A 22,452-nucleotide genomic window follows, 5' to 3' on the forward strand; every position below is an offset into this window, starting at 1 on the left:
GGTTGTTTTCATGGCTTCCATGTTAACTTTGTCGCCACCCTGCTGTGTAATCCACAAAATATACTGGCAAACTTTTATCATGTACCGATATTATTTGAGCACTTCTTGCTCACCTCCTTTGGTTCCTCTCTGCCACCCATTGGTTTGAAGCCTGAGTCCATTTAGGGTATGTCGCCATGCCACTCTCTAGCCTGCTGCCGCTGCCTCTGCATGCCGTCCCCTATAGTGTCAGGGTCAATTATTGGATGTTTTAGATGCTATCTAGCTTCATTCTGTCACTCTGTCATGGCCATGCTGTTACCCATAATTTTGGCATAATGGTTGCGATTAAGCAGCCTCAGAGGCATCCATGCATGCTGCCCCTGCTGTTTCCTGTCCATTTCCGTGGTGTTTCCATCCTTTTCTGAGGTTCCCAGGTGTTTGGCCAAGCTTCTCTGTGCAGAGCCTTGGTCCCCTTGAAAAATGCTCGAGTCTCCCATTGACTTCAATGGGGTTCGTTATTCGAGACGAGCACTCGAGCATCGGGAAAAGTTCGTCTCGAATAACGAGTACCCGAGCATTTTAGTGTTCGCTCATCTCTAGTAAAGAACCTTTGTCTATGGTGATGGTAGAATCGCCTCTCCTGTAGGCGTAGAGGATGCCCCCTTGTCCTGGTCACAGGCCGAGGTATAAAAAGATCTTTGGAGAGATCCTTGTACTGTCCGTTCAGGTATTTGTACATTGTAATGAGGTCTCCCCTCAGTCGTCTTTTTTCTAAACTGAATAATCCCAAATTTTTTAATCTGTCAGTGTATTCTAGTTCCCCCATTCCCCTAATAATCCTGGTTGCTCTCCTCTGCACCCGTTCCAGCTCTACTATGTCCTTTTTATACACTGGTGCCCAAAACTGTCCACAATATTCCATGTGTGGTCTGACCAGGGATTTGTATAAGGGCAAGTGTGACTTTTTGCACAACATTTTGACAATACTTTGTGCAGATCCCTGGACCAGCCACAAAACATCTCAAGGTAAAGGAGGTTCTGATTGCGGCCTTATATCATGAGTTGGCTTGTGTTGTGTATCACATTTTGATAAATTTGCCAAAAGTGAACAAATGGCTCCAAATACACTGCGTTCAGACCCTGTAAAGTGAACCTAACTTTAGAAGGCTGTGGGTGCCCCTGCTAAATAATGAATTAAAGCAGTGGCCCTTGAGTCCTTGTCAGATTTGCTCAGTTCTTCTCTGAGAGTGGTCAACTGATTCACAGTTTATGGACCTTTGGAGCTCTCGGAATCTGAGAACTTGGATCACCACTGATCAGTAATTCTTAAAATGTGAAATTGTTTTTAATAATTATCTTTTTTAAAGAAGGAAACCCTTTAAAAATAAGGACCTAAATAATATAATACAGTGATGGCAAACTTTTGGAGACAGAGTGCCCAAGCTACAACCGAAACCCACTTATATGTCGCAAAGTGCCAACATGACAATTTAAGCAGTAACTTATTGATCTCTGCAGTATCACAGGTTTTAATCGTATTGGTGTCCTGAGTTCAACAATACAATAGAAAGATGGATAAATTTGGATTGTAGCTTCCCTCCAGTGTCCCCTGAAGAGGCAGAATCAGGGGACCCAGAGCAGGAGCTCCAATGACAATCCATCTCTATCCACACCTTCCCGCTCCTCCTGTCGTCCTGGCAGCCAAGGATGTTGCTTTAAAATAGCGCTGAGCATGGCACATCCTGGGCTGTATTGGATCTTAGGAGAAAGCCTGGAGTCTTAGCTTCCAAACTATGTGTTGAAGGCCTGGGTGCCCACAGAAAGGGCTCTGAGTGCCACCTCTGGCACCCGTGCCATAGGTTCGCCACCACTGATATAATCTATTAAAACTCTGTACAAACAATCACATACACACCTAAATCCGGCTGAAAACCAGAGACATGTTCATCGATTTTCAAGTTAGTGTAGAGAGGAATGGACTCTGAACCTAAACGGCTGCAAGCAACGGCATAGATGTCAAAGATGTCTTTGAGGTCCTTGCGGCTTCGCACGCTGAAAACAAAGGGAATTATAATTTAAAATACTTTGTATCCCTCTCACTGGGTTAATAATAAGATCGGAATACAATTTTACCTGAATGACTTAAATAGTTCCACAAATTCAACAAAGTTCATGTTGCTATCAGAGACCATGAATGATTGAAAGCCTTTCATCCCCCCCTTGACTCGCCCGTGCCAACTTGAACTGCTCCATGTTCTGGGAAGGAATGAAAAGGAGTTATGATCATTTTATGGCACAGATATATGCGCCAGTCTGTGCATTTAAACCATTTTCCAGTAAATTAAAACCCTTTAATGAACTTAAATTCCTTGATTTATGATTTTAAGTATACAACTCAATATGACTTCTGGCAGGACCATAAAACAGATGCAAGGTAAAACATGTTACTGCCAAGAAGGGGCTTAAACTAAAACCTATGATGATTTTACAACTATTGTAGAAATGTAAGAGATTTACAACCAATGAGCTAAAGCTAGGAAAGTCCATTTACACTATAAATATCAACACAGTATAAGACGGAGGGCTCTTATGTATCCAAAATTCTGGTGTAAAGGGTGAATTAAGGTAATAAAACCTACGCAGATGGGGGTTTGTTGGAGCTGGACAGTATAGGGGAGGATGCAGGTCTGGTGGGTGTTGTTGTCCCAGGGGCTAAATTTGGAGATCCAGAAGCAGACAACGAATGAGCTCTTCTTGATGGAAGGGTGTGAGATGAGGAAAAAGCAGTTACAGTGTTCTGATCTGTCAGTAATAAGAGAATGGAGAGAAATGAAATCAATCATGAGGATCCTTTACCGACCAAAAAACACACTTAAAGGGATCCTGTCACCAGGAGACCCATTTTTAGCACTCCCCCAGTCCCCACAGAGCATAGTACATACACTGCCAAAGTGTTTTTGTATAAAAAATAGGTTTTACAGAAAAAAAGATATGTTATATTGTACCTTTCATTAGCATCTGCTGTGTGACTAGGCAGTTGCCCACTGGGAGTGGCTGGAAAGGAGCAGTTCCCCCCCCCACCCCCACCCTTGGGAAACAGCTTCTCCATGTGTCCTCCATTTCAAATATATGAATAAATCCCCACACTTGGGATTGGCTGTAGAGGAGCAGGGGACGTTGCTAAGCCAAGTGATAGGTGTTTTCATATATTTGAAAAGGACACATGGAGAAGCTGTTTCCCAAGGGTGGGGGGGGACTGCTCCTTTCCAGCAACTCCCAGGAGTGTTGTCTGATAGATCCTACCATATGCTCCCATATATTTATATTTTTGTTACTCAATATAATTTGGGTCACAATTATCATTACACACTGCAACGAAAACAAAAAACAAACCTTGCTCTTCCTGTTCATCGATTTCGGGAGGATCTGAACCACTCCGGCTCCGAGTTTCTTTGATGCTTTTACTTTTCCTTGTTACCATCTCATCATCTGCAGCATCTCCACTTTCACCCTGGGAAATTATTATAGAAGTTGTTCCTCTAAAATAATTGTACACAGTATTCTAGGATAAAACCTATTAGGTTAAGGAATGTTTCAATATTTGCCCAGCCCTTAAAAAATTTGATGCCAGGGCCAGAAGGCATAATACATGCAGTTTGAAAACCTAAAGTGGTCGTCTGGGAAAATAATAAAGATATATATGGCTCGGGGGCAAATAATAAAACTCTTATACTTGCCTCTTGTTCACCCGCAGAGCCCCCCCATCACTGCTGGATTTCTGCTTGTTTACAGAGGGCAGTAGTGCTGTCCCCATAACATCCACACACCTGCTACAGCAGGAGTTTCAGACTGTAACACATGGATAAGATGGTATTGTCAGCCTATGTATACAAGCATAGCATGGCAGTGATGGGCAGCGCCCTAGGTGAGAAAGAGCCCTAGAGGAGGTAAGTATAAGACCCTTATTTTTATAGTTCCGGAAGCAAAATATAGTAATTTATTTTTGGACAACCCCTTTAACTCCATGTTTCGGCCAGGACTACCCAATCTGGTATATTTTATATTATATTCACAAAGTATATATTGTATTACTATATGTGCTATAAGAACTTGACCTAGAGCCACCAAGGATGAAACTTTCCAGCAGCTACAAGAAAATATATGGAGTAGGAAAGCTTAACTATTGTCACTCTCATATTTTCTTTACCCAGCAGATAAGCAGATAAATCCAGTAACTGCATATCCATCATTGCAATATATCCGGTCTCTGAAACACTATACTCTGTGGACTTTGGCTTCTGTGCCATGTTGGTTGGTAACTGATGAAAATATCTCTTCCCTAAATGGTAGAGAAGTACGTTCAAGTGACCCTACTTGTCTGTACAACAAAGGGGCATTAGAACATGGCATTGGAATTTAGGAACTACATATAGACCCCCCCTGATATCATTAAATTGAGCTCTATTAGCAGAAGGATCTGGCTATGTGTTAGCTGTGGGGAAATGGATACAGCCTCGCTGAACTAAATTCCCAAAAATGTTATATTATTACACGGATTTGGCGGCTATGATTTCATTTCCATTTTTCCTATGGATCATTGCCTTTAAATAAGTCTCTGTAATCCACTGCGGTCCCAATCCTCATTCACTCATCTAATACCCCGATGTGGGGCAAGCAGCCCTGAAGCAGTGCTATACACAGATGGATACATGGCTTGGCTGCTACCGAGATCTCATCAACTTATACATGTCGAAGAATAACTCTGAAAAGATTTGTCTGTTCCTTCAAGAAAATCTGTCAGCAATTTACATCATGTAAAACTGCAGACAATACCAGCAATAAGCCCTGGAGAGCTTTGGGTATGCAGTTAGTAGCAGCAGAACTGTGAAAAGTGATGTTGTAATCCAGGTGTACAGTGCCTGCAAATGCACTAGGCAGATTTCCCAACCTGAAGAACTTTCTGCTCTTCTGTTTATGAAACTCCACAGCCCCTTTCTCTGTTATGAGCTGTGGCAATATCCTGGTAGGATACTTGAGCAGTTACTCAGAGCAGAGGGGAGGGGCTATGAGCAGTTCCATGCAGGGAGAAGAAAACTCGTGCACATAACCCCAGCAGGAGCTGCAAACCTTGATTAAATATGTACTAACGCCACACACAAAGATATGAAGAGGAAGAACCAATACTGTAGTGATCGACTCTTGAAACTCATCAACTACATTTTGTATATTTGGACGAAATGTAAAAATCTAAGAAATTCTATACTGAATACAAAAATGGGATAAGTCAGGATTTCATTACATGCATGCGAACACGACATGCAACAGCACAATATTCTACCCTCATAAGTACTTTCTTCTTTTTCTTGGCGGCATTGATCCCCAGAGTATTGTTGCGCTGCATGTTGGGTTTCTCGATGCTTTTAGTTAGTGTTCCCGTGCTTGTATTCCTCGCACTCCAGCGTCTGCCTCCAAATAGCTCAATAGCTTGTGCCAACGTTGGTCCTTCAAATCTGTTATCCTCCTAAAATTTATGACATTAAAAGAAGAATGTGCACAAAAGTATTAGGAAAGGTTCATGCCGGAGATAACCGTTATTTATTGTACTGCATTCCATTGTCTTCAGGATGTGAGAAGAGGAACACGGTTTTCATTCTCGGAATCTAGGGTTTCAGGGCTGAGATTAGTGTATGTAGTTACTTAGAGATTACGTAGAGTCACTTTCTTCCACCATAGGCTTCTTGACAGATTAATTACAAGGTCATCGGCCTGCAGTAAAAATTATGGTGGCCTCCATTATTTTACACTCAGCGTGGCACCAACCGCCACCGCCAGACTCTTTTTGTATACAGAGGATAAGCGTTGATGCAACATCGACAGCCCGTGACCGCTACAGCAGCAGTTGCAAGCCGTGGTGGGTGAACTAACATTTACCAGAATTTACTGCTGAACCTCTATAGACAAACAAAGTGATGGGCAACACCACGCTGGACCTGAGCTCCAGAAAGGGGTGAGTATAGAATGTTTGGCATTGGAATGTTTGGAATGTTTGGCATTTTTATACCCCCCTCCCCAACAGCTTTAAATGACAGGGACCTCCAAATTTTCTTGATGTCAACAGTAAAGACTTAGAAGTAGTGAAGGAAAGCATTAACTAAATTAAAGTAATCCTAAAACTGTTGAGGGTTGAAAGGTCTTAGTGCAAGGGAAGCAAAGCAGATTTTTCATATGAAAAATTATTTTTCCATAAAGGGAATGTTGAATCTTTTGCCAAAATATATAAATATGTATATATATATATATATATACAGTATAGATCAAATAGAATCCTGAGACAGGTGTGACCAATAGGATGAACAGGGTGGACCCCGACTTAAGGACACCCAACTTACAGACGACCACTAGTTACAGACAAACCTCTCTTCCCACTGTGACCTCTGGTGATCTCTCTGGATGTTACTATAGTCCCAGACTGCAATGATCAGCTGTAAGGTGTCTGTAATAAAGTTTTCTTGATAATCCTTGTTCCCATGAAAGCACAAAATTTAGGAAAAAAAATTGTCACAGGGACAAAAAAATATTTTGTCTGGAGTTACAAATAAAATAAAACCTGTACCGAGTTGCATACAAATTCAACTTAAGAACAGACTTTCAGGGACTGCCTGTAGATGAAAATCTACTGAAATTTTTTTTTTAAAAAAATCACTAAAAATGTCGATGTAGATTTTACCACTGGATATTTTTTCACAGTGTAGGGAAATGATTACATGTGTCGTAGGACACAATGTGGTGTTATCGGCTTCTACGCTGTAATAGATTAATGTGTTGGACAGACGTAATATATTTGGCGCATGTCAGCACTATAGGTGCGCCAAAAGAAATGTAATTATTATTGTTGGAGCATAGGGAGAATAAACGAGGAAGAAGTTCTGAGTTGTCGTTGTGTTTGTCAGAATAGAGTCTGTAAGCCATAATAAATTCCCCCCAGTATGTCTAGCGTTGTGTTTGAATTTTTGTGTAAAATAGTTTAAAACTACATACATTAGGACATTGTTATAAAATACCAGTTTTTGTCTATGTGGGAACTTTGCCAAGTTACCTTTGTGGAGTCAGGATCATCAAGAAAATAACATTTATATATAAATATAAAATGTATATTTATATAAAGGGAGTCAACCGGCACTCATATCATCCACAAAAACAGCAGTGTAAAGATCACTTTATATATTTTTTTTGCATGGGCGGTTGTCAATCTTGTAGCATCGCATTACAGGTAGTAGCAATGCATAAATCATAGAACTAGTGCACCAGAAGACATGGTCCCTCCCCTAGTGCACCAAAAAGCTTAACTTTATATAAAGAAATGATGAAATTTTGTCATAATTAACAAATCACTGTGATCCAGGAAGAACATACCCAGGAAGCTTATAAAGTTTCTTACATATTGAGGTTTTTACTTGTGAGACTATTAGTGAGCTGGTTGTCCAGGAGTTGAAAAATGTGTCTGCTTTCTTCCAAAAACAGCTCCACACCTGACCATAGATGGTGTGTGGCATTGTAACTCCGCTGCTCTCATTTCTATATTACAAAGCTGCCATGTACCATGTTCATGTGGTGCTGTTTTTGGAAAAATGTACCCACCCATGTAAAGGTATTACTATTAAAGGGGTTATGTTGTTTGGACAATCCTCCTTTCATTTACTTGTCTTGCGCTTCTTTTCACTGAGGTATATAAAAGGGGGTTCATGACATAACATCAAATTGACAAAGCGGAGACATTCATTTTGCAGGACTTGCAATCTTTACAAACAGCTCTGGAAAAGATGTACTTTGATGTAATTTATTGGGTACTCTTTGCAGCTTTACTTTAAAAGACCCACAAACTATGACGGTTTAGTCCAATTCTCTTAATATATTTTGGTCACCATTAGCCAAGATCAACACAAGATAAAAATGCAACTTCACAACGTTTATATCTACATGTGGAAGCTTTCTGAAGCTGCCATGGGGCCCGCAGTGTCAAGGGGCCAAGGCATCCGACCTGACACACTAAAGAGTTGAGGATGTGCTCCATTATATACATTATTATACTGCACATTGTACAGCAAAATCTGTATATAACTGGGCACATCTTCCACAATACACAGCATAAAATGTCGGGGGAAGAGGGAGGGGACAGCAGAATGACAGGACTAGGAATCTCTCATCTCTAATTCCTTCTGTGTACTTCATCTTTGTGGTTAGCAGCTACTCGGACGGATCTCTGTAAGTGTATAAATGTATATATCAATCCATAAATGTGTGCGCAAAAGTGTATAAATACGAGTATGTGTGAGTATATAATTGCATAGGGAGTTGGGGGGGGGGGGGCATTCTGAAGACTGCTATGAGCCCCAACATCTACTAATTACGTCCCTGGTTGTGCCACTAGTGTTGCTGAAGCTAATGTTCCTTCCATATTACCGAGAATCGCCTATAAGATGCTAGCTCACATTGTAGAGACCGATGGGGCAGAAGATGCAGTAATCACTGGAGGTAGTGGATTATAATTTACGCGATTTGGGCAGTAGCCTGGGGCCCAAGTCCACCCAAAACACCCACCAAATTTTATACCTTCACAAATGAATTTTTCATACATCTGTTCCTGCTCTCAATACACATGTACAAAAGGTCCTGCAAAGGTCCTAAAACCACAGATTGAAAGCAGCGGAATGGGCACATCCTCCATTCCCCAAGAAGCTGATTCCAGACTTGTAGGAACTATAATATTCATACAGCCCAGGGCCAATGGCAGTCTTAATCCGCCCCTGATCACAGGATTCTATTAGCCAGAAAATTAATTAATATTAATTTCCTACTTGGGCAAGATATTTTATATAAATTATTCTATGATTGTGCCTTGGCGTCACTCTGCAGCGAAGAAGAGAGATCTCATTACACACATTATCTTTTCACTCATTTTAGGATTGGCGGGTTCTCAAAGTAAAAACACCTAAGAATGTTTTATTTTTTTAAAAAAACTTGTATTTACCTGATAAAGACTGACATACTGCTTTCTCAGCCACTGCAGTCTCTGGTCAGGAAAGTTTTTTATCTTCCGTACGGCTCTGGTTAGCTCCAGCAATCCATCATAGATTGTTTTAGCGGTGTATTTTGGTGCTACAAAATGCAACAACTTATTCTCAGTAGTGTGAAGTCCATACAGCAGCGTGACGCCGTTTTCTTCCAGGTTCATGTTACACAGTTTGTTTTGAACACACACAGTGTGCATATCAATGCCCGGATGCCCCATGTAAACAGCTTTCACCGAGAACAAGTCCAAGAAGCCTTCTGCTAGTCCATTCATTCCAGCGTTACCAAGAAACTGAAATTTCATCTCTGCAGCGCTCCCCGGGGCGCCCAATTTATTTTTTGTACTTGCGAGACACATGGTAGAAGGCTTTGTCCAGGTCAGAGTGCTATTGTCTGGCTGAAGCTGGAGAAAACATCGCATAGAAATGTGCGTCTCCTGGTCATAGCGGATGACAGTGACTCCTTGCAGAAGAAACTGGTAGACGTCAGCTCTGATGGACAACACGTACCAGGGAACAAGTTCTGTACCGTGGCTGAAAGCTTTCTGCTGCTCCTCTGAACCGTGCAAATCATATTCCTTGGATTGATCGAAAATATCACTTTCCGAATCCGATAAGTCTCCCATTATAAATCTATGGAGAAAAATAATGCGTCATCAACCAACCTTTCAATTTTACAGTTTATTGAATTCTCACATATTCTGTAATGTTGATTTGTCGAGAGACAAAAAGGTCTGGAATTAAGAGTTCTCCTTACGGAGACTTATGGTGACATCATGTCATTAGGCTTCCTGAAAGTCATGCTTGATGTTAAGGGGGCTGCCTTTCAAGGTGGCAAAAAGAGGCGTGGTTTTCTTATTACATCCTGGAAAATGTAATTTGCATATTTCCCACATCACTAAGCATTTACCTTACATTTTTGGTGATATTTTTTCATACCATAATCATATGAAGTACAGGAATGTGCCACTATTGTACTCAGTTGTGCATTGCTAGAACCTGTAAGAGTCACTCAATGGATGATTGGAATATAGGCAGTTGTCTAAGCCCAGGTAGACTAGTACGGCCAAGGACACGTGACTATACACTGACAAGTCCAACAAGAAGGTACCACAGGTGTGAGGTGTCTGCCTTGGATCTATATTCAGGAAATATGGCGTCTCCGTTTACTTAAGGGGTCCACTTTAGAGTAGGCATTTGTGTTTTGTGTTTCATGTTTTATTTGGGAGTTTCCTCTCACCATGCAGTTAGAAGGTTTGGTCTCACTAAACAATTACTAACAAACTCCTAGATCCAGGTAATCTTCTTATTCTTCTTATATTTGTTCTCCATGACCGCCTCCTGATTAAAAAATCAACTATTATAATTATGCTCATGAGTGTGAAGGGCTCTGGCTAGACTACACAGGCAGAGGGAGGAAGGAAAGCATGTTCGACTCACTGTAACAGCCTGTGAATCTGCAGCACTGATGGGCTCTGGTCATGCCCCCAGAGCCCTCCAGGCTCAATATCATACATTTTAAAATTTGTTTCCGATAGCCCTTTAAATAAATCTGCAGTATACAGTGAATTTCTCCCTTCCTGATATGCTGGCGCTTATGCTGCAATATCATGTGGAATTTCACAAGAACTGAAGCAGAAGACGGAGCAGAGACAACTACTTGGAAAATTCCTCTAATTAAAAAGCAAAGCTACAGCGCATCACTTTGTCTTCATAGTTTATTATGGGCACTATCTGGAATGGAGAGGTCCTGCAGTTTCCCTACATGGTGGGTGGCCAGGAGCTGTGCAAGACTGAATAACGCAGCTCCTTCATTCTCAAGTTTAGTGGGGTCAGACCCCAACCGAAAGCTCTAAAGCGCCATATAGTCATTGATCTTAGTATTACAGAGTAAAAAGAAATTTCCATGATAAAGTCCATGCACATTTCAGAGCCACTTCTTAGAACAATATTTTGATACTCTTCTTATGTTCACTTTCCTTATGGAGCCCAATCTAGTCACATTATACATAGGCTCAGACCTGGCAACCAACTGCAGACTAGTCATAATGTGTATATGGCTTTTCCTGCAACATGTGTATGTATGTCTGTGTGTGTATGTATGTCTGTGTGTGTGTGTATGTATGTCTGTGTGTGTGTATGTATGTTCGCTAAAGGAATCTGTACCGTCGCATATACAATCACCAAATTTTGCACATCCACTCTCTAACTCAGGGATCATCATAGACTTGAGTCTGATGTGGCAGTTAGAAGCTGAGCCTTGATTGGTTGCTGTTTTGACACAAGTCATTAATATGAGCTCTGAGCTGTGATTGGTTACTATAGGCCAGTGATGGCTAACCTATGGCACTGGTGCCAGAGGTGGCACTCGGAGCCCTTTCTGTGGGCACTCAGGCCATCACCAGAGATGACTCCAGGTATCTTCCTGCAGTTCCAGACAGCCCAGGACTTGCTGTGCACAGAGCGATTTTAAAGTGACAGCTCTACCTGGGACTATTTTCTGCTGTATTGGTGTCCTCAGGTGCTGGTATCAATGAAAACTGTGACAGAGAAGGAAGTATAAATCACAAATTACATTTCTGTGTTGGCACTTTGCGATAAATAAGTGGGTCTTGGTTGTAGTTTGGGCACTCGGTCTCTAAAAGGTTCGCCATCACTGCTATAGGCAATGGGGATAAGACAACTTATGTGGGAGGTAAGATGGATAGAAGCAGACAGAGTCAGTCAGTGACAGACCGCGACCAACAGCCACAGTCAGTGACATATAAAATATTTTTTGCTAACTTATTCTATTTTGTTATAGCTTAGAGCAGTTATTAGCTATCCTGGGCAATATCGGGAGCTACAGTTAGTGTATACAGGCGGTCCCCTACTTAAGAACACTCGACTTACATACATCCGCTAGTTACAAACGGACCTCTGGATATTGGTAATTTATTGTACTTTAGTCCTAGGCTACAATGATCAGCTATAACAGTTATCACAGGCGTCTGTAATGAAGCTTTAGTGTTAATATCGATTCTTATGACAACCCAACATTTTTAAAATGCAATTGTCACAGAGACCAAAAAAGTTCTGGCTGGGATTACAATGATAAAATATACAGATCCGACTTACATACAAACTCAACTTAAGAACAAACCTACAGACCCTATCTTGTATGTAACCCGGGGACTGCCTGTATATATATATATAATAGATTGCTAGAGGACAGTGGGGGAGAGCACCTGCTGCATACAATTGCCTTACACAAAGATAAGGTTTATTCTGAGACCTTTGTATCTTTCTTAATTTGTAATTTTTAAGAGGAGATAAAACACAAGAGCAGAATTTAGTTTTGTTCCTTTGATTGTAGGATGATATAGGAAGTTTTGGTCACCTAAAACAGTATCTACATTATAAACATTACAGTGCAGGTCAATTGTTATGTTGTCACACTTGGCATAGAAGGTAACATAGGCCACTAAACGTTCTTTGTTATTACAATGCATGGGACATATATGTTTAGTAAGTACTGCATGAGTATCTAGTCAACAGTGAGTGACATAAGGCAATTAGACAATTGTTCAGTCAAGCACATACATATATTATATACACATGCAATGATTAGGAATCTCATCGAAAATCTTCTAGCACAGTTTCTGATCAAACAAAAAAAAAAAAAACACAATTCGCCAATAACGGCAAATGCAAAGGGTTAACTTACAGAACTCTGTTTGACTCATGGTTTTTCTTTGAGCTATAAATAAAAACCAAAAATGAGGACACAATTGTTAGAGGTCATAAATCACTAAAAGAAAAATACCAATTTAAGGTTGACAAAAAAAAATAAAAAAAATTTCTTGCTTCATTATAGAGCCAGTTGTCAATGGAAAAGCACCCCGCTATGTAAGTGATGTTACTGAACACAGAGCCAAGATTAAATTATAGCAAAATATTGTTGATGGAAAGTTAGTTGCGTTGGAAACGAAGGATACAATAATCAAAGCGCAACAAAAGTTATATAACCCAAATACTAAAAGGGCTACGTCACGTCAGAGGGATAAATTCTACATATACAGATATCATGGATATAAAATATGATAAATATTTTTTTCTGGGTGTACAAGGAGCTATATAAACAGAATAAAAGAAACATAAGGTATGATGAACGTTAATTTTACATTCACCACATAAGATAGCAGAATTTTTATTTGAATGTAGTATGTTAAAGGGGTTTATAAGGAATTTCAGATAACTTCCGAATGAAAGGGTCACAGTTCTAGCCCCAGCTGGGGTAAAATGTCTGGCGTATCAGAGGCATCACTCCAGTGCCATCACTTGTTACAGGGTGACCTGGCTATTTTAAGTCCTCAAGTAGTCTCTTCAGGGCAAGCTAAAAGAGTCATGATCGCCATCATTTAAACTGGATGTCAATTGTGTGGGGCTGGCAAGTGCGTAGCAATATAGAATAAGGAATGCTTTTACACACAACACAAGTCACAAATGTGTGCGAGGAGTGAACACAACAATGTGGAATGCATCCAATTCTCCTGAACACGTTCCACTAGCCAGAGAACCAACGAGAAGTTGAACGTTGAACCTCATCTTTCCCACATGCATTAAGTCTCTACAGCTGTAGTCCCCAACTATTTTTGCCCCAGAGACTTCCGGTTTCCAGTGACTATAGAAGGGAGAGACAACTGTGTTTGGTTGCGGAGTGGAGCAGGAGATGCACGAGGCAGGAGTGGCTATACACTGAAAGTGTTTTGGAGATGCTTATCCATTGCACTTTTGATCCTCACACCTCTCGTTCCACACAGTATAAATGTATTAGAAGTGTGGACATGGCACATGTGATGAGCAAAAGCGATGTGCCCGAATCACTCCAAACATTTAGTTAGCTACCGCGCGTTTTGTCTTCCTTCCCAGGACTAAATGACCCTGACCTGGTGGTAGAGGGTTGTTCCTCATTAGGATGGCAGAGCAGGAAGCAATAGACTCTCTCTTCCCCAACTTTCAAAATTAAGTACACATTAGGGGGCCTGCTAACTTTGCCTGGGGCCCCAGACATGCCAAATGAGGAAAGTTGATTACAAAGTTGGGGCCCAGTGCAAAAATTTTATTTCACAAACAAAGTCTTCTTGTACATATAATAAAATACTTCTTTTATACTACTGAAATCAAAATAAAGTGAAAAATCAGAACAGCATAGGTAAAAGAAGTCTACCTTCATGGGAAGTTATAAAAAAGATCCCAGCACTCGCCAACTTCGTGCAATTAAGTTTTTATTGCAAGATTAACTTACAACATGTTATGCAGGGACACAAACCGGGAACACGTTTTCGGCTCGTTGCCGAAAACGTGTTCCCGTTTTGTGTCCCTGCATAACATGTTGTAAGTTAATCTTACAACAAAAACTTAATTGCACGAAGTTGGCGAGTGCTGGGATCTTTTTTTATAACTTGAACTGAGGCTGCGGCCGTACCCGGAGCACCACACACCCACGGAGTGCCGTCCATTTGCCGTTTTGTCTCATTTACCTTCATGGGAAAGCATCTCTCTACTGTGTCAAATTTCGACAAATCGTTAAAGATTCCCTCGAGATATCATCCAAATTCACAGTAGAGTGCACACTGCATACACTTCAGGCACATACATGAAAGCAAACACAGAAAACAGACAACAAAATTGGACCACAACACCAGCCCCATTTCACAACACCTCATCCAGATGCTTTTAATTATATTAAGAAAATGATTCAGCAAAACAAATTATTCCACTAAAATGAGATTTACCACTACAGGTAAATGAAATAAGCAGACTAGTCCAGGAAGCGGCAGGATTATTTCAGAAATGAAAATAAATTAATTCCCAGGCTTCTCAGTAACAGAAGGTCTTTGGTTGTCCTTAAAAATGTCATTATTCATTAGCATGAAATACAAAATGAAGTGGCCCAGGCAAAACCTGTTCCCCATAGCGAACAGGGATCGACACTAATTCAGTAACTGCACTCATTCTAAAAAACATTCTTATCTAGACTCAAAATTAATTCTGCAGATTTCTCAGGAGCCAAAGAATAGATCGTGTGTGCTGGACCCTCACTTCTCCGATTTTTACAAACAATGGGTGTCCATTTATGTGAATGAGCCCTGCAGTGTCCACCACTGCAGGGAGAATAGAGAACTAGCAGTTGTTTCTAACGACTAGACACCTTAACTCTACAAATGTTACTTTTTTATTCTTTTATCATCATTCAGGCTACACACACACACAAGACCATATGCAATTTACGGTTCTGCATTTATGGAGGTTTTCTGGATGCAAATCTGTGCGTGTTGTTAACATATCCCACCATTTTCCACCCTAAGCTGCCGTTTCAGCAGAAAAGCAGTAGACTGCTGACTGCCACTAGCTTGTCCAACCCAAAATTTGCTCATGTGAAGTGATGCCACTAGCATGTCTATCCCCCAATTCAGTCACCTGACTGGCCCAGACTCATTTTAGACTTTCATGAGAGTGAGTTTAGACTCTCAACTCCTAACCTTAGTTTCAGTTATTTCCTCCCAAACCATCGATTTTTTTCGTTAAGTGTTGTGATACCCCTTGACCCTCTTGTCTCGTCCCTAAACAAGCACAATCAGCTTTACCACTGGAATACTTCGCATGTTATCCAAAACCCTTTTCCAAATTCTCCTGTGAAATAATCCTGTCACACTCTGCAGAACTGCTGAAGCCCTCCCACACACAAGGTTCTGGTCTCCTGGGCAATCCACCGCAAAAAAAACCAGGCCAGACTTCAAAGTGCCAAAGATTTGGTTTTCTTTATGGTTCCCATAGACTTCCATTGGACTGACTGCACCAATACGGGAAAATTTCGGACATGTTTTGCGGCACAGTCTTGTGGCCGAATTCCAATTCAGTTGGAAATATGATCAATCAAATGGATGACCATGTTTTGCATTGAAAAGAATGGTGTTGTTTTCTAGCCGTGACAAAAATGGAGCGGACAGAAAATATGGTTGCGCGCATGTAGCCTTATCCAGATATTATTGATAATCCTCATAAAACAACGATAATATATGCGGTCAAAAGGATGCACCATTTAAAGGAGTTGTACATAGCATTGTTGTGGATAGGGACAATAATTTCATTAGTGGGGGTCTGACTGCTTGGAACCCCACGACAACTAGATGACACAGCACAAGTCCTCTTTCTCCATTCAATATCGTAGGAGTGTTGAAAATGGCTAAAGTCAATGTTCGGCTATCTGCAGCAGTCTCAGACAGTCAATGGGGAAGCCTGAGATAGCCGGTGCTGTGCTCAGCAATGTCCATATCTCCTATAGTACTGAATGGAGTGACTTGATGTTTGCTTAACCTGCCACTCCATCAACAGAGTTGGACCCCTCTTCCAGAGGTTAGGGGATAATAGGAATACATCGTACAACCCATTTAACACAAGGAGTCTTTAACCAATGTATTTTTAAAATTTCCAGGAAGAACAACAACAGAGCAATGGCACAATGCAAAGTTCCTAGAAAAGAGGTTCTACATGAAACGAACTTCATTCAACATGTCAGTAAAGCTGCCATATCCTCTTCTACAAAAACAAGTTCACCCAAACAATGAAATGTGAGACCGGGGTCTGTCAGCATCACATCTTACTTTCCAGGGATTGACAGCGCAGAGACTAGCAGGGGGTCTCTTCTCTTAAAGGAACGGTGCTCCAGTTCTCAAACCTGCCCGAATCTAAATGTTCAGTGCACTGCGCTACTTTAAATCCAAGAAATAATAGTCACACATCAGAAATAACTTCCAAGCGTTCCACAGCAAACTCCCATGTGCATTGTATTAGCGCAGCTATTTCTTGTATTGTTCAGAGCTCTAGAAAGTTCTACAGAATTCTTGGCTTTCCTCTATTTGGATAATTTCACTGGGATTGCAATACATGAATTACAGTCATCAACAATACACGTATGATACCAATACATCAAGCAGGGGCGTAACGACAGCGGCAGTAGCCATAGCAGCCGCTATGGGGCCCGCAGTGTCAGGGGGCCCCGTCATCTGACCTGACACAATAAAGAATGGAGGATGTGCACCATTATATGTATATTGTACTGCACATGTCCAGCATATGTATATAACATATACTGTGATGTATATATGCAGTATCTGTGATGTGTATATGATGTCTGTATACAATGTATGTGAGTATGTTGCATATGGCACTGCATGTATGTGTATATGCACATGAGTGTATTTACATGTGTGAGTATACTAATATGTATATTTTGGGAAGGTGGGCCCCGTTCAGTAGCCTGCTAGGGGGCCCTGTCTCTCCTAGTTACGCCAATGACATCAAGGTTAGGAAAGGGTTACACTCACTGGAAGCGGTTTCTGTCCATGACAGAGTTCTTCCTCACGGCGCTGCCATCACTGCCGTTGTCTTCACCTTCTTCCGATTCCAGGCTGCGGTTGCAGCTACGGATGGTTTGCATAATATTGTTGACTGTAGATTCTTTTTCGGGATTGTTTAATCCATCTTTCCCTATTCGCTGAGCATAGTTGTCTTGTCCATTGTAGTCGGACACGAACTGTAAAATATATCCAACATTTAAAGATTCCTTTGCATACATCCCTTTTTTCCAGCATGTTAAGTAATGAATTTTCCTATGGTGAAACTCTCAGCTTATGTTGCTGAACAGTAAAGTTAGAAGCTTATAAAACCTTATATCGGCTTATATAATTTTACCTTAATTAGTCATGGGGGCGGAAGCTACTTCATCTAGTCTTAGGCCTCATGTCAGGGTAACTTTAGGAAACATGACACAGCACATGCTGGGGGTCAGTGTAGGGTGAAAAAATACACCCGACAGGTTATTAAATGTAGAGACAATGGCCCACACTTATCAGAAACAGTGCGGTCTGTACGTTGTGCAGATTGCCTGTGTGGTGCGCTGAGGGCACCAGATTCATGAATTGTGGCGCCCATTCTGCATGAATCTGGAGCCCCCTGTACTGCTCCGACAGAGTGCACAAACTTTTTTTTTGTGCACTCTTAACAAAATGGGGCAGATTAACTTACCCAGTCCTGTTGCGATTCAGCGGCGCATTCTCCGACGAGGATTCGGGTTTTCCAGCGATTCACTAAGGTCGTGCGCCCGATGTCCACCAGGTGTCGCTGCTGCGCCGAGGTCCGCCGGAGTTCATCATCCTATTCCTGGTGCATGTGTGTCAGCGACACTTTTTTCTGTAAATAGCGCTGTTTTTCCGATGGCCATGCCCACAGTTTTTCGTCGCATGCAAGCCAGCGCCGATGCAACATAATCCGATTGCGTGAGCCAAAAACCTGGGGGAATTCGGCGCAAGGCGGTAAAATTCGCAAAACCCGGCGTAAAAACACAATTCGGACCCTTAGTAAATGTGCCCCAGTGTGTGCGACATACTTCTGTCGAACTCTGCATGAGAAGTGTGTCATACGGACTGTGCACAGGGACCCCCCCTTTGAGTGCAGAAATTTGTGTAGCATCGGGTATAGTGCAGCTGCGACACATAAAAGAACATGCAAAGTACGTCAGGAGACTGGCGCAGGGGCGTTAGTAAATATGGCCCATCGTATCTTGTCATTTTCCAATAATTCAATCCCACTTATATGTTTACTGAAGACAGCACGGATATTAAAGGGAATATGGAATCAAAAAATAACCTTTTTTTTAAGCAATATTATTTCAAGAAATAATTTTCTTTACGTTGTTATTATCTCATTTCAGAGTTCACTATTCACTCCTCTACTGTATATAGACATTTTGTATAACAAGACAATACCGAACAATCACAATAGATTCTGCTGACTCCTCCCCTTTACCCAACCCCCCCCTTTACACTGACCTCTGAAAAGGTCACAGGGCATGCTTAAAATAAATGTGTTTATAAATTGGAAAAAAAAAAAAAAAAAAGAAATATATTACAAAGGATGTAGTTCTCACAATATGCAGCCACAGTTACCTCCAGTGTTTCATTCTGAGAATTGTAGCGAGGACACAGTTTTAGGAGACTTGAGGCTCCATCAAGCACTTCGCAAAGCTCCTTCAAAAAGACTCCACAGAAAGGAACAACTTTGCAACCAGGAATATTTAAGGCTCTGTTCACTACTTTTCTGTACTCCGCAGAAGACTCGTGCTGAGCCATTGCATCTTTCAAGCTTCTCATAGTTTCTATGTCACTTTGATCCATAAATTGCCACATCTTCAACACTTTTCTTGACCTAAGATGAAGCAGGAAAATTACATTTAAAATTTGACATTAGCCGAGAAGTAGTGTAGACCTCATATATATATCTTCCTATAGTAGTGTAGACCTCATATATATCTACCTATAGTAGTGTAGACCTCATATATATATCTTCCTATAGTAGTGTAGACCTCATATATATCTACCTATAGTAGTGTAGACCTCATATATATATATCTTCCTATAGTAGTGTAGACCTCATATATATCTACCTATAGTAGTGTAGACCTCATATATATATATCTTCCTATAGTAGTGTAGACCTCATATATATCTACCTATTGTAGTGTAGACCTCATATTTATCTTCCTATAATATTCTAGATTTCATACATATATCTACCTATAGTAGTGTACACTATAGATCTATCTTCCTATAGTATTCTAGACCTCATATATATCTTCCTATAGTAGTGTAGAGCTCATATTTATCTTCCTATAGTATTCTAGACCTCATATATATCTTCCTATAGTAGTGTAGACCTCATATGTATCTTCCTATAGTAGTGTAGACCTCATATTTATCTTTCTATAATATTCTAGATCTCATATATATCTACTTATTGTAGTGTAGACCTCATATATATCTTCCTATAGTATTCTAGACCTCATATATATCTTCATATAGTAGTGTAGAGCTCATATTTATCTTCCTATAATATTCTAGATCTCATATATATCTACCTATTGTAGTGTAGACCTCAGTTATATCTTCCTATAGTAGTGTAGACCTCATTTATATCTCTTCTTATAGTAGTGTTGACTTTATATATATATATATATATATATATATATATATATATATATATATATATATATATATATATATATATCTCCCTATAGTATTCTATCTCACGCTATGGAAGCCAAGTGATCAGTTGACTGTAGAAAGCCATTTAGGTTGAAGATCCCAAGACGTATTTCAACACCTTGTGGAGTATGTTTTATGCCAATATATGAAGAGAAGAAGGGGATGTTTCGTGCAGTCAAGTGCTGTTTGGAGCTGCAAACTAAGCGCCATCTTCAGTGTTTTCCATTATTTCAACTACTTGACTGGCCTTACAATTTACTTTAACTATACTTAATATTTTAACAGATTAAACATGACGGCTCTAAGCATGTAAACATTATGACCTCTTCAGGTTAGTTCCAAAACAGTTTGCAAAAGTTTGTAATTGCAGCGCTATTTAAAACCCCCATCTGACGTCGTGCCAATTGATGTTTATACCAGCCGCCTTCACCTCTCTTCAGTTAAGTAGTACCTGAGTCCTGCCAGGAATTCCATCACAGCGTTGTAATTGCCCATATTCCAACAACACTTTGCAATATGCACCAAATGGGAGAAGACTTCCCGTTTCTCCTCCATGGAGCCTGCAGCCAGGATTAGCCAAGTCACCCATGAACTAACCTAAAAATATAAAATAAAATATACATTAAAAAAGTTACCAAACATTAGTACAAAATAAGGCTAAACTAACCACCCCCGGGTACAAATCATTAGATTCCTCAACTCCACACCTGTCCACGGCTGGAGAGCGGTATTACAACTCAGTCCGATTCACTTCAACTGTGACAATCTATGTACAGGTTTTTCTTATCCTTTGAACCCCTTTTATACATTTGCACACTTATGGAAGGTCTCTAACGCTGTACTCAAAGTGGCAGATGATGGAACGTAATGGTAAAAAGATCAGAAATAGGCCAATTTTATTCAGTATTTTCAGTATATGTTTCATCCCCAAGGCCATTTATACCTGAATTTATTCCATCAGCTTTCTCTACATCCCATTGTTGGTTCGGCCTTGTTTTTTTCAGGACAAATGGTACAGAGACAGATGATGTATCTCTGGCAGTCTCATAGTTTGTAAGTGGAGCAGTAATGTAAAGGCTTCATCCATGGGGCTCTCAGGTCAAGTTTTTTTTACGCTCCACTCAAGGCTGCAGAGTAGTAAATGTGACTCGTCTGTAGCTGAAAAACACTTGTTTTTTGCTGCACCAGATTTATCACTGAATTCTGGTGCAGAATAAGACTGTCGGTCCCAACTTTAGACCTACTTTTAGTTGGTCAAAACTGTGTACCAGTATTTTGGGCACCCATACGATTTCCTGAAGGGCATGCCCCCTTAGTCTCTGGAAAACACTAGTCTTTTGGTGCGCCAGATTTACTACGGTGATTATGAATTCTGCTGCAGCACAAGACTATCGTTATCTACTTTAGATAGACCTACTTTCAGTTGGCCAAAACTGTATACTAGAAATTTTGGCGCACATACGATTTCCCCCTTAGTTGGACAAGTTGGGAAAGTGTGAAAAACAAAATGGTCTAAAAGCATTTTTGACAGTTTTGTGGCACAAACCCACAACAATAGTGGCTCTAGCGCTTTAATAAATTGTGTCCCATATCACTGTGGCACCACAGAAGGAAAATACACAATTGCCAACCTTCTTGGCCCCATTTGATCATTATATGAAAAAAACACAAAGAAATAATAAAATAAATTCATGAATATATTGCAGAACAAATTAAATAATCAAATTTCGCCAGGGGTAATCTAAAACAAAAGAAACTCCCAATCAACGGGCTTTATCCCTGTTTTTTTTTCTGAACGAGGGTAGTTCCAAAACACGATTTGAACGTTCATTGTTTTTTTTTCTTTTCTTTACCAAATAACCATTTTACCCTTTTAAGGAAAGCCAATCTCTTCTTTCGCTTCTAAGGCAGGCATAACGCATTCGTGTCCTTCTTTACAATTTTGGAAAGGAAATAAAACAAAAATATATTGATGTTCAACACAAAAATAAAGGATTTTTTCATGAACAAAAGGAATACCTCCTGATCCCCTCTTTGTTCCCTTTCCAACAATTCAGGCACACACTGTTTCTATTACATGTGGTGCACCCTCATGAAGCTGGATTATTTGCTGTACTTTCTTCACCGCACTTCAACACTGAATGATTATTTATCGCATTATGCGTTAACACACAGTGAGAGATCTCCACGTGATAATGGGCAACATGCATTTTCTTTAGTTCTGTAAATTTTGAGTCTGTGTTTGGAACTGGAAGAGAGAGTAAGGGTATATTCACACCTTGGTATTTCAGCTAGATTTGGATAGACCTAAACAATAT

General features: G+C 40.5%; 1 protein-coding gene across 7 annotated transcripts in view; it reads right to left on the reverse strand.

Moving 5' to 3' along the window:
• The window catches only part of PLCE1 (phospholipase C epsilon 1), a 200,452-nt gene that overhangs the window by 47,147 nt on the left and 130,853 nt on the right, over positions 1–22,452 (reverse strand). For 4 of the 7 annotated variants that reach the window (XM_072129842.1, XM_072129839.1, XM_072129845.1 and 1 more), the window contains 10 exons: positions 20,586–20,731; positions 19,040–19,298; positions 17,420–17,628; positions 12,757–12,789; positions 9,011–9,683; positions 5,321–5,503; positions 3,376–3,493; positions 2,622–2,784; positions 2,116–2,238; positions 1,898–2,034 (listed from right to left, as the gene is read on the reverse strand). In XM_072129842.1, the coding sequence (XP_071985943.1) occupies positions 1,898–2,034; positions 2,116–2,238; positions 2,622–2,784; positions 3,376–3,493; positions 5,321–5,503; positions 9,011–9,683; positions 12,757–12,789; positions 17,420–17,628; positions 19,040–19,298; positions 20,586–20,731 (2,044 nt within the window). The remainder of the gene's footprint in view (positions 1–1,897; positions 2,035–2,115; positions 2,239–2,621; positions 2,785–3,375; positions 3,494–5,320; positions 5,504–9,010; positions 9,684–12,756; positions 12,790–17,419; positions 17,629–19,039; positions 19,299–20,585; positions 20,732–22,452) is intronic. The other 3 variants (XM_072129841.1, XM_072129844.1, XM_072129840.1) reach the window with 2 other exon arrangements.

Source organism: Engystomops pustulosus, chromosome 11, assembly GCF_040894005.1.
Source record: "Engystomops pustulosus chromosome 11, aEngPut4.maternal, whole genome shotgun sequence".
Lineage (NCBI taxonomy): Eukaryota > Metazoa > Chordata > Amphibia > Anura > Leptodactylidae > Engystomops > Engystomops pustulosus.